This window comes from Sturnus vulgaris, chromosome 2, assembly GCF_052056855.1.
Source record: "Sturnus vulgaris isolate bStuVul1 chromosome 2, bStuVul1.hap1, whole genome shotgun sequence".
NCBI lineage: Eukaryota > Metazoa > Chordata > Aves > Passeriformes > Sturnidae > Sturnus > Sturnus vulgaris.
In genome coordinates this window covers 21,336,345-21,352,457 of record NC_142244.1, presented here as the reverse complement: position 1 = coordinate 21,352,457, position 16,113 = coordinate 21,336,345, and the positions used below count along the sequence as shown (strand labels likewise).

At 51.5% G+C, this 16,113-nt stretch overlaps 1 protein-coding gene across 4 annotated transcripts in view; it reads left to right on the top strand.

Moving 5' to 3' along the window:
* The window catches only part of TIAM1 (TIAM Rac1 associated GEF 1), an 84,980-nt gene extending 76,254 nt beyond the window's left edge, over positions 1-8,726 (top strand). For all 4 annotated transcript variants that reach the window (XM_088158815.1, XM_088158817.1, XM_088158814.1 and 1 more), the window contains 9 exons: positions 653-761; positions 1,710-1,889; positions 1,988-2,106; positions 2,784-2,892; positions 3,517-3,575; positions 3,876-3,978; positions 4,106-4,193; positions 5,028-5,200; positions 6,395-8,726. In XM_088158815.1, the coding sequence (XP_088014941.1) occupies positions 653-761; positions 1,710-1,889; positions 1,988-2,106; positions 2,784-2,892; positions 3,517-3,575; positions 3,876-3,978; positions 4,106-4,193; positions 5,028-5,200; positions 6,395-6,888 (1,434 nt within the window). In that variant the 3' untranslated portion in view covers positions 6,889-8,726. The remainder of the gene's footprint in view (positions 1-652; positions 762-1,709; positions 1,890-1,987; positions 2,107-2,783; positions 2,893-3,516; positions 3,576-3,875; positions 3,979-4,105; positions 4,194-5,027; positions 5,201-6,394) is intronic.
* Positions 8,727-16,113: the final 7,387 nt, after the last annotated feature.

The window sequence follows — 16,113 nt, the reverse complement described above, 5'->3', positions numbered from 1 at the left end:
CTCTGTGCCCTCTGGCCATTGCTGGGCTCCCTGAGTTCCTCAGTGAGCTCTGGTTCCTGTGGGGACTGTCCCCTGTGCTCAGTCCACACAGCAGGGCTGAATCAAGGAGTCACACAAGGGTTTGGGTGGGAAGATTCCCCCACTTCCACCCCTTCCACTGTCCCAGGTTACTCCAAGCCCCATCCAGCCTGGCCTGGGACACCTCCAGGGCTCCAGCTGCTCTGGGCACCCTGTGCCAGGGCTTTTCCATCCTCCCAGGGCACAATTCCTTCCTAACATCCCATCTAACCCTGCTCTCTTGTACTTGGAAGCCATTCCCCCTGGTCCTGTCACTCCAGGAGTCTCTCTCCATCTTCCTGGTAGGTTCCCTTCAGGCGCTGGGAGGCCTCAGTTTGGTCACCCCAAGGCTCCTCTGTTCCAGGCTGCCCAGTCCCAGCTCCCTGAGCCTTTCCTCCCAGCAGAGCTGCTCCCTCCCTCCTCCCATCCTGGTGCCTCCTCTGGGCTCACTCCAGCACTGGTCTCGGTGTGCAAGCCAAAATCTGCATTGCCCTGTCCTCCAGAGGCTGGGTGGAAGCTTCAGGTGACCTGGCTGAAGGCAGAGTGACTAAATGCCTTTGCACTGATGGTTTTTTTCTTTTAATTTTAACCCCAGAAAGTGTTGTTCTCCCTGGGTGGATCCTTCCTGTACTACGCTGACAGGTTCAAGCTGTACAGTGCCTTCTGTGCCAGCCACACAAAAGTCCCCAAAGTCCTGGTGAAAGGTAAGAGCCCCTTTCAGAGTTGGGTTTTTTTTTTTTTTTGTATTCTTTTTCCTGTGCACTTTTCCTTTTTTCATTTCTGCTTGTAAACTTTTATTCCCTGTGCTGCAAGGATCACTTGGCAGCTCTGTGGAATGCATAAGTGAATGGTTTGTTGCTAGTCACATCCAGGCTTCCTTTTGGCATTATTTTATTGGACCCTAATGCTGAAGCTACAGACGAGGTAGATCTGGTTATTGTGCTTTTCTTTTCCATTGCTGACTGCATTCGTAAATGAGAAAGTGTTGTGCTTGAATTATGGCATAAACAGAACCTAGAATTCTACTCCAGAGGTAAATCTCCTCAGCAGCCTGGGAGTGTATTTCAGGTGTCACCTGGTGTCCTCAGCTGAGGTGCAGGTGGCTTTGGCCTGTGAAACTCAAGTCGCTTTATGGAAATCGGGGGCATAAAACCCCAACCCCGTCAGGGGACATGACTCCAATAGAAGCACTTGTGTGGAATTGCTGCTGCACTGAATAATGTGTGTGTCTATAAATACCACCTCCTCCTTCCTTCCCTCCTTATGCTCCAGTGGAGGGAGCAGCAGGGAAAATGGCAATTTTATCAATTCATAGCAGTCAGGTGTCCAGTGTGCTGTGCTCCCCAAACCTGGTGCCTCATTTTGCTGCTCCTGCCTGTGCAGGGCCAGGAGTTGGATCCAGGGATCCTCGTGGGGCCCTGCCAGCTCAGGGGATTCTGTCACGGGTGGTGAAGTTGAGAATTGCCCGTGCTGGAGGTGGGTGCCTGCTGTGAAATCCTGAGCAGCGCATCCGGGGAGTGACTCGGATCCCGGAGGGCCCAATAAAGCTGCACTTCCTCCCCAGATAAAGCAGTTTAAAGGTGGGCCAGGGGCCTTCTCAGGGCAGCAGGGCCTCTTTTCCACTGACCCAGTGCTTCCTGTGGATCTTGCAGCCAAGACTGACTCTGCCTTCAAGGCGTTCCTGGACGCGCAGAACCCGCGCCGGCAGCACTCGTCCACGCTCGAGTCTTACCTCATCAAACCCATCCAGAGGATCCTCAAGTACCCCCTCCTGCTCAAGGAGCTCTTTGCTCTCACTGATGTGGACAGTGAGGAGCATTACCACCTCGATGGTAAGGGTTAACCCCGCTTTTCTCTGCTCCACCTCCTCCCTCCCTCTCCCTCTCAGGGGTTACAATTCCCTTCTGCTCATCCCCTGTCTCTCTTGCAGTCGCCATCAAAACCATGAACAAAGTTGCCAGCCACATTAATGAAATGCAGAAAATCCATGAGGAGTACGGGGCAGTGTTCGACCAGCTCATAGCAGAACAAACAGGGGAGAAAAAAGAGGTAAAAATCAGATTTCGAGAGGAAAGGGCTGCTGTTGTGCTGCCTGTTGAACTGGATCCAGCATTTCCCTTTCCTGCTGTGCCATTGAGGTAGATCCTGGTGCAAGCAGATAAATCCCAGCTCAGTGTAAGACCTGAACTGAATTCAGGCTTTGCTGAGGGGAGGGTGGAAGGGTGGGATCACATTCCCCTGAACTGGGGCTGGGACCATAAGGACAAGGAGCTGGGAGCTCCTGTGTCAGTCTGTCCCCAGCACTGTGGTGTCCACAGAGGAGCTTTGGGCAGAGTCAGGGGCCACAGCAGCCGTGGGGAGGGGGTGCTCTGGCCACTGCCCCTGATGCAGTCTCTGAACTTTACCCCACACTGAAGATGTGCTTAAATATTCCACCAAAATACAAAGAAACAGCTGGGGAGAGAAGTGGACGAAAGGGAACAAAAGGCAAAGAAAACATCTGGTTTTAAGCCTGACTTCCAAGAGCTGGACTCTGGAGTTTAAATTACCCTAATTTATGCTCATTAATTAAGAGTCTGCATGCATCTATTTGCAGTCAGCTGATGAAATGCTCCAGGAGTTTGCTGGGGGGGGTGGATTTTGTTCAGGACTAGAGTTGAAAGGTCCCATCAGATTCCCTGAGCTCATGAAAAGCCTGGCCTTTCTGCACGTGTTGGTGTTGGCAGGTGGCCGACCTTTCCATGGGGGACCTGCTCCTGCACAGCTCCGTGACCTGGCTGAACCCTCCAGCTTCCCTGGGCAAGTGGAAGAAGGAGCCGGAGCTGGCAGCGTTCGGTTTGTATCCCAGCCCTGGGATTGCAGAGGCATTCAGGGCTCTCAGCTGGGCCCCAGGGCTGGAACCCCTCTGTGCACTGCTCAGCTCTGCTCTCTGGCAGCTCTCTGGGCTCAGGAGAAGCGTTTGTGTGCTGGGGAAGAGGGGAGAGCCATTCCAAGACTTGGGGATGCTCCTCGGGAGAGGCTGTGGGAGCTGGGCCTGCTCACTCTGGGAAGGGAAGGCTGAGAGGGGATCCATCAGTCCATCAAATATCCCAGCAATCCATCAAATACCCCATTAATCCATCAAATATCCCAATCAGTCCACACTGATATCCCCAAGGGCTGGCAGAGGATGGTGCCAGACTCTGCTCAGTGGTGCCAGGGACAGGATGAGGGGCAGTGGGCAGGAACTGAAACACAACAATTCCACCTCAACCTGAGGAAGAATTTCTGTCCATGGAGGGGCAGAGCCCTGGAACAGCTGCCCAGGGAGGGTGTGGAGTGTCTGTCTGGGGACATCCCCAAATCCCAAATTCCTGTGTCAGCTGCACCTGGTAGGGGGGTAGGACTGGGTGATCTCCAGAATCTGGGATTCTGGGATTGTGTGACTCCATAGCTTTTGTCTCTGACTTTCTCCCCCAGTGTTCAAAACTGCCGTGGTCCTCGTGTACAAGGATGGCTCCAAGCAGAAGAAGAAACTCGTAAGTGTGCAGGGACAGTTTGGGTGATGTCCCAGGCATTTCTGGGGCTGTGATGGAGCTGTGCATTCCACAAAGCCCTGGAGCTGGAACGTGTCCTGGCACGTGTGCCCCTGGTGTTGGAGCTGCTGGGTGGGCACAGAAATCCTTTCTCCTTTGCTGCCACGCCTGCCCCATCCCTTCCCTGCTGGGGGGGTGGATTGTGCTGGCCGAGGCTGTTGCTGGGAGTGTTGTCCCTTGGCTTGGGCTCCCTGCTCAGCCTGTGTGAGTGTGTGAGAGCTCATGGGAGTGAAACCCCTGCAGGGAGGATCACACCGAGCCTCCATTTACGAGGACTGGGACCCGTTCCGCTTCCGCCACATGATCCCGCTGGAAGCGCTGCAGGTGCGGGCCCTGGCCACTGCAGGTAATGTGCCCGGGGGCTGCGGTGTGGGGGGGGTTTGGGGGGTTTGGGGTCTTCCCTCATGACAGACTAAATGCTTTGGGGTCAGACAGGAAGGTAGCCACGGAGCTGTGCTTGTTTCTCCCCGCAGATGCAGAGACCAACTGTGTGTGTGAGATTGTCCATGTGAAATCCGAGTCGGAGGGCAGGCCAGAGAGGACATTTCACCTGTGCTGCAGGTCAGTGGCTCCCCTGCTTCCTGTGCAGCCCTGCCCGTGTGTGTCTCCCCTCCAGGGAAATCCGGGAACAGCCAGGTAGGGACAGTGGGCAGAGGGTGTTAGGGCCTCATTCTGGAAGCTGAAAATAAAGGCACAGACCTTGTCCAGCTGTGCACCTTCACGGGAAAAGCCATGCTGCAGCTTTCCAGGTAAAGTGCAGCGCTGGATCTTTGGGGCAGGTGTTGTGCTCAGCTGGTTCCTTCCGTGGCACCAGGTCCCAGCCCTGCTCTCGGGACCCTGCCTTTCCCTCAGTAAACACCCATTGCTGGGTGCTGGGACCCTGCCTTTCCCTCAGTAAACACCCATTGCTGGGTGCTGGCTGCCCTGGCGTGTTTGCAGGGTTCAGCTAAGAGCTTGGCACGGCAGAGCTGATGCCAGGGCAATTCCTGCTTGTAGGAAGAGGTGCAGGAGCTGTGCCCCTGTGGGGTGTGTGTGCAGGGACACGTGGATGAGCACCACAGCTCACTGCGTGTGTGTGGGGGGCACTGCAGGGAAAGGGAACCTCAGAGGGCTGAAAGGCTCCATGTTTTATTCATGCCCTGGGTGGTGGTTGTTTTATTCATGCCCTGGGTGTCGGTTTCCTTGGATGCCTGCTACAGTGGACCGTGGATTTAGCTTTGCTTTGAAAACACTGACTTCAGTGCAGTCTTCTCTGGGGAAGCGATTTGCAGTCGATTTGCACTTTTTTTTTGGTCTGAAATCCCAGAAGTGACCAATATTCCCCTCATTTACAGCGAGCTCTCAGCAGTTCCCAAGGGATAACTTGTGCTTTTTGTGTTCCCATCTGTTTTTCAGCTCTCCAGAGCTCAGGAAGGACTTTCTGAAGGCAGTGCACTCCATCCTGCGGGACAAGCACAGAAGACAGCTCCTTAAAACCGAAAGCTTGCCCTCATCCCAGCAATATGTTCCTTTTGGTGGGAAAAGACTGTGTGCTCTCAAGGGTGCAAGGCCAGCCATGAACAGGGCAGGTACTGTAGGGCTGCACACTGGCAGGGTCCCAGTAACCCCAGCACCCTTGTAGGACGTTGTGGTGGTGTCTGCCACTCGTGTGTTAGGATTAGCCTTGTCTGCTGTATTTGTAAAAACTGCTGCTTTTCCATGCCTCACTTCCTTGAGAGCCTTAAGTTGCCTCTCTTTCCCTTGCTTTGCACTCGAGGCTCAGCCTGGAAGGGAAAATGGGATTCCTGGCAGCCCAGATGGGCTGTGCACCTTAATCTGACCTGGGGCTCAGCTTCCCTCCCACAGCTGGAGAAGCGTGCAATTGGTACTCTGATTTTTGGATTTTCCTTTCCAGCTGACCTCAGGCCAAAGCAGTGAGAGAGCCCCAGGGAAAAGCAGGTGTTCATTTTCAGAGCTCTAGGTGCTGGAGGGAACCAACATTGGTTTCCAGCTGCAAAGTGCAGGGCACTGCTGCGTGTTCGGTTCTGGTGTGTTGTTTGTTCCTTGTTCTGCCGCCTGGATCCAGCCCTGTGCATAAGCCAGGCTTAAGTTCCTCCTTGTGACCAGGGCAGGCCAGAGCAGCAGCAGCTGAGCCCAGCTTGTCACTTGCCAGACCTCCTTTCACTTTGGCTCTGTGGGGCGTTGGTGTGATGAATTCTGCAGGGAGAAAAACCCCGCCTTGGGGTCCAGGCCTCTCCCTGCAGATCAAATAATGTGGCAGCTGCTGAGGCACTGTGATCACTGCAGGGCCTTGAGATGTGACCTCAAGCAAACTCCAGCCTCAGAGCTCTGGGTTTAGGGTTTGCCCCTAAAGCTTGGCGAGATGTTCTGGCACGGGAGATGGGGATCTGCTGATGGTGTTGAGTAGATGCTGAGGAAGGAATTCCTGCTCGCTCTTGTGGGTTGGGGGATTGGTTTTGTTCCTCGGCCCATAGGGAGGGAGTAGCAGAGCCTGGGCAGCATCCTGAGGTAGCCCTGGGGGGGCTGCTGTGAGCCCGGACAGATTTCCCTGCCCGAGGCTGCTGGGGTTGGGGCTGCGAGCGGGAAGCTGAGCTGAGCCCTTGGTGCTGGCCGGGTGGCCAGAGGGCCACTGTTTGTCCCCCGGGCTCTGAGCAGCAGGAGCTCGTGGTGCCGAGGGGCCGTGGCAGTGACCCGCGGGGCCCGGGCCGGCCGGTGGCCCCGGTCACACCAAGGCGCGCGGGGTTTTCTCTCTGTGTGCGCAGTGTCGGCCCCCAGCAAGTCCCTGGGCCGCAGGAGGCGGCGGCTGGCGCGGAACCGCTTCACCATCGACTCGGAGGCCGTGCAGGGCGGCAGCCCCGAGCGGGAGGCGGCGCAGGGAGGGGACACGGAGCGCTGGCTGGAGGAGCAGTTCGACCTGGCGCGCTACGACGACGACGAGCACGACGGCGACGACGTCAAGGAGACCGACATCCTGAGCGACGACGACGACTTCTGCCAGGCGGCGCGCGGGGCCCAGCGCCAGCTGCGCGAGCGGCTCCAGGCCGCGTCCCTGGGCCGGGCCTGCCCTGCCGGCGACGGCCACGCCGCCAGGACGGGCCAGCTCAGCAAGCAGGCCGCCGTCAGCAGCACCAACGGCACCGTCAGCAGCAGCCTGCCCGCCGTCAACGGCGCCGCCGACGCCCGCGCCCACCACGAGGTGGTCTGGGTGCGACGCCAGGACTTCGTGCCCGGCGGCAAGCTCAACACCGAGCTCTGAGGCGCCCCGTGGGTGTCCCCAACCTCCCCCGCCGTGGGTGTCCCCCGTCCCAGCCCCTCCCCGGCACCCCGTGGATTGCACACTTGCACACGCCGCTGCGGCAGCTCCCAAACGGGCTGGAGGTCCTGTCCTAGCTCCACCAAGGGCTTTCACACTCCTTTATTTATTGAAGAACAGTCAGGGGCTGGAGTGGAGCACGGGGAGAAGGCAATCACTGGGAAACAAGGAGCTCTGCGTGTCCCATCCCAAGGCAGCTGCAGCAGGAGCGCGGGGACAGAGGGGACAGAGAGGTGGGTGAGCGCCGGCTCTTCTCCTTCGGCAGGAAACTGCCTTTGGATCCTGGCCGGCCGCCTCCCCTTCCCCGGACGCCAGAGGACATTGCTGAGCTCGGGAACGAGGCAAGGCTTGGGGTCCGTGTCGTGCTCGCTCCTCCCGCTCCGTGCTGGTCTCGCCCCGTGGTGTTGGCAGCTCTGCTTTTACACGCTCTGGTCAAGATGCCAAACTCTCTGCAAGGAGACCCAAACTGAACACTTGAAGAACTATTTTTTTTTTTTTTTTTTGTATTTTGCCTGAGATGCAGGGGCTCCAAGGGGTAAGAGATTTCGGGAAGCTCCACGTCCGGGATGCGAGGCTAGCTTTTTCGCAGAGGGTTAGGAAGGGTGGTTTTATATTGGAATATGAACTGGAAACTCTTATTTAGGTATAACTTTGTTCAGGAAAAGGTTTCTTGTCTACGTTTGAGACTGGAGTTTAGTTGGCTGATAAAAGGAATATTAAATGCAGTGACGTGAGCTGCAGTGGAGCACAGGGATCTGTGCCGTGCCCTGGCTGGAGCCGCAGATCCCTCTGCTCCACTCCCCGGCACACTTTGGGCTGGGGACAGGGAATTCCTGGCCAAAAAACTGACCTCACCCGCTCTCCTGCCGCGGGGGAAACTAGCGTGTTTTCATTGCTTTCTAAAAGCTTTTCCACTGCTGTACAGGGTGGGAAAAGTTCTACACAGGTAAACGTCTTTAACATTTTTGGTCGTTTATTTAAACATCTAAAACAGGGTAAAATGTGATGAAAATCTCGTGGTTTTTAAGTAGACTTCCGAATACGAAACACAAAATAGCACTTTTTTGTGGTTTTTTGGTTGGGTTTTTTTTTTTTTTTTTAGGGTTTATATAGCTTTTCCCATTGCAGTCTCACCTATAGGAACAAAAACAAAAAAAAAAAGGAAGATTATATGAAATTTTTTGTTTTGCTTTGTCGGTATCTATTGATGTTTGACACACCGGTAGGTACTTGGAGAACCTGAAATTTTATAATAGCCTTAGGATTATATTTTATAAAATCCACTCTGACTATATTTTAAAACATGACAAAAAAAATTATCCCCCCCGCCCCGTCCCCACCCCAAATACCCACCGGTGTCTGTGTGTCCCAGCTGGCATCCTCCCCTCCCTGCCCTGCTTCCTGGTGCACTACACTCCACTTCTGAGGTGACTTTTTGCTATCTCTTGGTTTCTTGTCCCGAGAGCTTTAGAGGAGTTCCTCCCCCCTTTGTATGACCCCGTGGTTTGTTTCTGCACCCTCCCCTGTGCCAGGGTCGTGCCCCACGTGCTGGAGGGAGGGTGTGGCTGGCCTGGGATGCAGGTACTCACATCCTGGAAAGCTGGCACTGGGAAAAGGCACCGTGGCTCCTGTACATAATGTCACGACACGTCCATGTCAAAGGTTCTTATATATTTCTTTTATAAGCTGAAAGAAGGTCTATTTTTATGTTTTTAGTTCTATGAATGGAACGTTGTAAATGCCTGTCAGAAATAAAATACTGGGAACAAAAGAAAAAACAATCCCATGGCTGTGTGGAGAGTGGTGTGAGGTGGCACAGGGTGGGCAGGGTGGCACCAGGGACCAGCTCCTGCACTCCCAGCTCGGGGAGGAGCCTCAGGTAAGGGCTTGTCTGCTTCTCTGCCCCTGTCTTGGTGAGGGGACAGTTCTCTTTTCCCTTGGGGCATCCATCACCAGCCCTTCCTGCTGCTTTTCCGGGCTGGCCACAGGGAACCTTCCAAAAAGCAGCAAATCCCAGAAGAATTCCAGTGGCTTTGGAAGAGCTCCCCAGTCCCTCCGTGGTCAGGTTTCTGGTCACTCCCTGTCCCTTTGGGGAGCAGCAGCGTGCTGGGGGATGACACAGATGCGGCAGGAGGGACCTCTGCAGCCTCCCCTGCAGCCATGCAGCCTCGGCTGCTCCAGGCAGGCCTGTCTGGGGCTTGCGAGGCCACCAGGCGCCTCCAGAGCCCTCAGGAATTCGGGCGAGCGGTGGCAAGAACACGCAGTGAGGGCCTCCAGAAGCCAGCAGCACACGGGAGGTGACAAGTGACACGTGCATGCCACAGACAGGGGACGACAGAGGGAAAATTGCTGCTGCCGTGGCCTGGGGAAGTGTGGAGAGGTGAGCAGCAATCCCGTGTGTGTGTGCCAGCACACAGGGGACAGTGAATGAATGACGCCTCTGCAGTCACACCTTGGCCCCAGAGCCAGGTGATGTGCTTGGAACGAGACAGGTAAGGCAAGGAAACGACTGGAAGTAGCAGGTTCGAAAATAAACAGGGCTATGAAATTAATGAGTGTTGCAGGAAACACAGAAATTCGGATCACAGAGCTGCAGAGGGGCGAGAATGGAATATTCAAAATGTGCCAGGGTGGAGGGCAGGCCTGGGGTGGCACTAAAGGGACAGGAGTGACACTAAAGGGACAGGGGTGACCCCTACCCAGCCCCCAGAATTCCCGGGATTTTCCCCCCAAAATTCCTGGGATGTTTTCCCCTCTCCAAGCCCCAAATTCCTGGGATAACTCCCCCAAAATTCCCAGGATTTTGTCCCTTTCCAACCCCCCAAAATTTTCAGGATTTTCCCCTCTTCAGACCACAAAATTCCTGAGATTTTCCCTTCTTCAAGTCCCCAAATTCCCAGGATTTTCCCTTAACCTGAACCCAAAATTCCCAGGACTTTGTCCTTCCCAGACCCCAAATACCGAGGTTTTCATTCCGAAAATTTCCGGGATTTTCCCATACCCAGACCCGAAAATTCCCAGGATTTTTGTCCCTTTCCAATCCCCCAAATTCCTGGGATGTTCCCCCCAATATTCCTGGGATTTCCCCCTCTCCAAGACCCAAAATTCCAAGGATTTTCCCCTTCCAAGCCCCAGAAAGTTCTATGTTTTTCACCCCAAAATTGCTGGGATTCTCCCCTCAAATTCCGGGATTTTTTCCCCACCAATCCCTCTCTTAAATCCCAATTTTTCCTTTTTTTCCCGGCCACCAAATCCTGGGAATTTCTGCCCCGTTTTTCCTTGCATGTTCAACGTGGAAGCAGCGAATTCCAAGCGGGGAAAAAACGTGGGAATTGTGGATCCAATTCCATGGATTTGGCTGCTGGTCTCCTTCCCGCCGGCCACTTCCCATCCCAGAATTCCTGGGGAGTTTCTCTGCTTTTCCCTGTGCCTGCATTTCCCTTTCCCGTGTGGATCCCACTGTCCGTGCCTCTGCTCCTGTCTGTGTGTCTGTCTGTCCTGCAGGATCCAACATTTCATTCCTTTTCCCGTGGCAGTGCCCGGCTGTGCCTGGGAAGTGCCCACGGCTCCCAAGGGATGCGGGAATGACGGGAGCCTGGAAATTAATGTAATTAACGCAGCCTTTAATTAACCTGGGCTCGGGGGAATTTTCACGCAGCAGGTTTGGTGTCTGCAGCTCATCCCTGGAGAGCTCAAACCAGCACTTGGGAAAATCCTGGATTTGTTCTGGTTTCTTTGGGGCCAGCCGCAGTCCATGCTGCTCTCGCAGTGCAGTTGTGGTGTCCGTGTCTTTCTGTCCCTGTTCCCGTGTGGTTTTTATCCAGGGAAACCAGATCGGTCCGGCTGAGGAAGAAGAGGATGGAAAAGACAGAAGTTGGCCTCTAAAAGCTTCATTTTGTTTCCTGTCTGTGGCTGTGGTTGAAAACTTTAACTTTTCTCCTCTGTGCTGTTCCAGCCGGGTTTCAGCAGGGGGGACTTGGAGTGCTCAGCCTGCCTGGGCTGAGGGGAGAGAAACCAATCAATACTGACTGATCGATATTGACTGATCGATATTCACTAATAAACATATCAATAACAAATATTCACTAATGCAATGTTCGATAATAAATATTCCCTAATAAAGAGTTTAAGCCCTGGTGTGCTGGCCTGGTGTTATTGTGTGCTCTGGGGAGTGCAGGGAAAAAAATCGTTCCAAAAAATGGAACTGGGTCTAAAGATGGAACTGGATCTAAAAAATGGATCCGGATCTAAAAATGGAACCGGATCCAAAGATGGAACTGGGTCAAAAAATGGAACTGGATCTAAAAAGGGAACTGGATCCAAAGATGGAACTGGATCCAAAGATGGAAATAGATCTAAAAATTGAACTGGCTCTAAAAAATAGAACTGGATATAAAAATGGAACTGGATCCAAAGATGGAACTGGGTCTAAAAATGGAACTGGATCTAAAAAATGGAACTGGACCCAAAGATGGAACTGGGTCTAAAAATGGAACTGGATCTAAAAAATGGAACTGGATCCAAAGATGGAACTGGGTCTAAAAATGGAACTGGATCTAAAAAATGGAACTGGATCCAAAGATGGAACTGGGTCCAAAGATGGAACTGGATCTAAAAAGGGAACTGGATCCAAAGATGGAACTGGATCCAAAGATGGAAATAGATCTAAAAATTGAACTGGCTCTAAAAAAGAGAACTGGATATAAAAATGGATCCGGATCCAAAGATGGAACTGGATCTAAAGATGGAACAGGGGCTAAAAATGGAACTGGATCTAAAAAATGGAACTGGATCTAAAGATGGAACTGGGTCTAAAAATGGAATTGGATCAAAAAATGGAACTGGATCCAAAGATGGAAATAGATCTCAAAATTGAACTGGGTCTAAAAAAGAGAACTGGATATAAAAATGGAACTGGATCCAAAGATGGAACTGGGTCTAAAAATGAAAATGGATCTAAAAATGGAACTGGTTCCAAAGATGGAGCTGGATCCAAAGATGGAAATAGATCTAAAAATTGAACTGGCTCTAAAAAAATAGAACTGGATATAAAAATGGAACTGGATCTAAAAAATGGAACTGGATCTGAAAATGGAACTGGATCTAAAGACGGAACTGGATCCAAAGATGGAACTGGATCCAAAGATGGAACTGGGCTGACTGGGGCTGCTCTCTGGGATTACTGGGCAAGAAATCCCAAAGGAAATCCAGAAAACCAAGAGCAATTGAAAGAAAAAAACCAATGACCTAAAGTAACCCCTGTGACCTAAAGTAACCCCAGTGACCTCCAAGTGACCTCCAAGTGACCCCGAGTGACCTTCAAGTGACCCCGAGTGACCCCGACCGGGCCGAAAAATGACCTAAAGTAACCCCTGGGAAAACCCGAAAATTCAGGAACGACCTCGAGTAACCCCTGTGACCTAAAGTAACCCCAGTGACCTCCAAGTGACCTCCAAGTGACCTCAACGACCTCCAAGTGACCCCGAGTGACCTTCAAGTGACCCCGAGTGACCCCGACCGGACCGAAAAATGACCTAAAGTAACCCCTGGGAAAACCCGAAAATTCAGGAACGACCTCGAGTAACCCCTGTGACCTAAAGTAACCCCAGTGACCTCCAAGTGACCTCCAAGTGACCTCAACGACCTTCAAGTGACCTCGAGTGACCCCGACCGGGCTGAAAAATGACCTAAAGTAACCCCTGGGAAAACCCGAAAATTCAGGAATGACCTCGAGTGACCCCTGTGACCTAAAGTAACCCCAGTGACCTCCAAGTGACCCCGAGTGACCTCAACGACCTCCAAGTGACCCCGAGTGACCTTCAAGTGACCTCGAGCGACCGGTGTTTTTCAGCCCGGCCGGGGTCACTCGGGGTCACTTGAAGGTCGTTGAGGTCACTTGGAGGTCACTTGGAGGTCACTGGGGTTACTTTAGGTCACAGGGGTTACTCGAGGTCGTTCCTGAATTTTCGGGTTTTCCCAGGGGTTACTTTAGGTCATTTTTCAGCCCGGTCGGGGTCACTCGAGGTCACTTCAAGGTCACTCGGGGTCACTTGGAGGTCGTTGAGGTCACTTGGAGGTCACTTGGAGGTCACTGGGGTTACTTTAGGTCACAGGGGTCACTCGAGGTCGTTCCTGAATTTTCGGGTTTTCCCAGGGGTTACTTTAGGTCATTTTTCAGCCCGGTCGGGGTCACTCGGGGTCACTTGAAGGTCACTCGGGGTCACTTGGAGGTCACTTGGAGGTCACTGGGGTTACTTTATGTCACAGGGGTTACTCGAGGTCGTTCCTGAATTTTCGGGTTTTCCCAGGGGTTACTTTAGGTCATTTTTCAGCCCGGTCGGGGTCACTCGGGGTCACTTGAAGGTCACTCGGGGTCACTTGGAGGTCACTTGGAGGTCACTGGGGTTACTTTAGGTCACAGGGGTTACTTTAGGTCATTGTTTTTTTTCTTTCAATTGCTCTTGGTTTTCTGGATTTCCTTTGGGATTTCTTGCCCAGTAATCCCAGAGAGCAGCCCCAGTCAGCCCAGTTCCATCTTTGGATCCAGTTCCATCTTTGGATCCAGTTCCGTCTTTAGATCCAGTTCCATTTTCAGATCCAGTTCCATTTTTTAGATCCAGTTCCATTTTTATATCCAGTTCTATTTTTTAAAGCCAGTTCAATTTTTAGATCTATTTCCATCTTTGGATTCAGTTCCATCTTTGGAACCAGTTCCATTTTTAGATCCATTTTCATTTTTAGACCCAGTTCCATCTTTGGATCCAGTTCCATTTTTATATCCAGTTCTCTTTTTTAGACCCAGTTCAATTTTGAGATCTATTTCCATCTTTGGATCCAGTACTATTTTTTAGACCCAGTTCCATCTTTAGATCCAGTTCCATTTTTTTGATCCAGTTTCATTTTTAGACCCAGTTCCATCTTCGGATCCAGTTCAATTTTTTAGATCCAGTTCCATTTTTAGCCCCTGTTCCATTTTTAGACCCAGTTCCATCTTTGGACCCAGTTCCATCTTTGGATCCAGTTCCATTTTTTAGATCCAGTTCCATTTTTAGACCCAGTTCCATCTTTGGATCCAGTTCCATTTTTTAGATCCAGTTCCATTTTTAGACCCAGTTCCATCTTTGCGTCCAGTTCCATTTTTTAGATCCAGTTCCATTTTTAGACCCAGTTCCATCTTTGGATCCAGTTCCATTTTTATATCCAGTTCTATTTTTTAGAGCCAGTTCAATTTTTAGATCTATTTCCATCTTTGGATCCAGTTCCATCTTTGGATCCAGTTCCCTTTTTAGATCCAGTTCCATTTTTTGACCCAGTTCCATCTTTGGATCCGGTTCCATTTTTAGATCCGGATCCATTTTTTAGATCCAGTTCCATCTTTAGACCCAGTTCCATTTTTTGGAACGATTTTTTTCCCTGCACTCCCCAGAGCACACAATAACACCAGGCCAGCACACCAGGGCTTAAACTCTTTATTAGGGAATATTTATTATCGAACATTGCATTAGTGAATATTTGTTATTGATATGTTTATTAGTGAATATCGATCAGTCAATATCGATCAGTCAGTATTGATTGGTTTCTCTCCCCTCAGCCCAGGCAGGCTGAGCACTCCAAGTCCCCCCTGCTGAAACCCGGCTGGAACAGCACAGAGGAGAAAAGTTAAAGTTTTCAACCACAGCCACAGACAGGAAACAAAATGAAGCTTTTAGAGGCCAACTTCTGTCTTTTCCATCCTCTTCTTCCTCAGCCGGACCGATCTGGTTTCCCTGGATAAAAACCACACGGGAACAGGGACAGAAAGACACGGACACCACAACTGCACTGCGAGAGCAGCATGGACTGCGGCTGGCCCCAAAGAAACCAGAACAAATCCAGGATTTTCCCAAGTGCTGGTTTGAGCTCTCCAGGGATGAGCTGCAGACACCAAACCTGCTGCGTGAAAATTCCCCCGAGCCCAGGTTAATTAAAGGCTGCGTTAATTACATTAATTTCCAGGCTCCCGTCATTCCCGCATCCCTTGGGAGCCGTGGGCACTTCCCAGGCACAGCCGGGCACTGCCACGGGAAAAGGAATGAAATGTTGGATCCTGCAGGACAGACAGACACACAGACAGGAGCAGGGGCACGGACAGTGGGATCCACACGGGAAAGGGAAATGCAGGCACAGGGAAAAGCAGAGAAACTCCCCAGGAATTCTGGGATGGGAAGTGGCCGGCGGGAAGGAGACCAGCAGCCAAATCCATGGAATTGGATCCACAATTCCCACGTTTTTTCCCGCTTGGAATTCGCTGCTTCCACGTTGAACATGCAAGGAAAAACGGGGCAGAAATTCCCAGGATTTGGTGGCCGGGAAAAAAAGGAAAAATTGGGATTTAAGAGAGGGATTGGTGGGGAAAAAATCCCGGAATTTGAGGGGAGAATCCCAGCAATTTTGGGGTTTGGAAGGGGAAAATCCTGGGAAGTTTGGGGGAAAACCCCAGGTATTTTGGGGCTAGGTACACGGAAAATTGCAGGAATTTTAATTGATACTTGTTCTTATGATAAACGATAGATAATAACTCATAATTGATAATAGTTGATGTGATTAAAGCACAGCCCGTCCCCTCCCTCCCCTGCAGAAATGTAATAATAATCCTGACCTAAAATAATAATAACGCTCACCTAAGATAATAATAATAACCCTGACCAAAAATAATAAAAATCCAAACCATAAATAATAATCCTCACTCCAATACTAAACACGACTCTTTTCTCCCTTTCTCCCTTTCTTTCTTTCTTTCTTTCTTTTCTTTCTTTCTCCCTGTCTTTGTTTCTCTAGTCTTTCTTTCTTTTTCCCTTTCCTTCTTTCTCCCTTTCCTTCTTTCTCCCTTTCCTTCTTTCTTTCTCCCTGTCTTTCCCTCTCTTGTCTTTCTTTCTCTCTGCCTTTCTTTCTCCTGTCCGTCTTTCTCCCTGTCTCCCTGTCTGTTTTTCTCCCTTCCTTTTCTTCTCTCCCCCCTCAATTTTTTCTTTCTCTCTCTTTCCCTGTCCGTCTCATTCCGTCTCCCTTTTTCCCCCCCTCTCTCTTTTTCTCTCCTTCCCTCCTCCACTCCTTCTCTTGTTCCCTCTCCATGTTTTTCTTCTCCTTCTCTCTGCCGCTCTCTTTGTGTTTTTTTTTTTTCTCTCTCTCTCC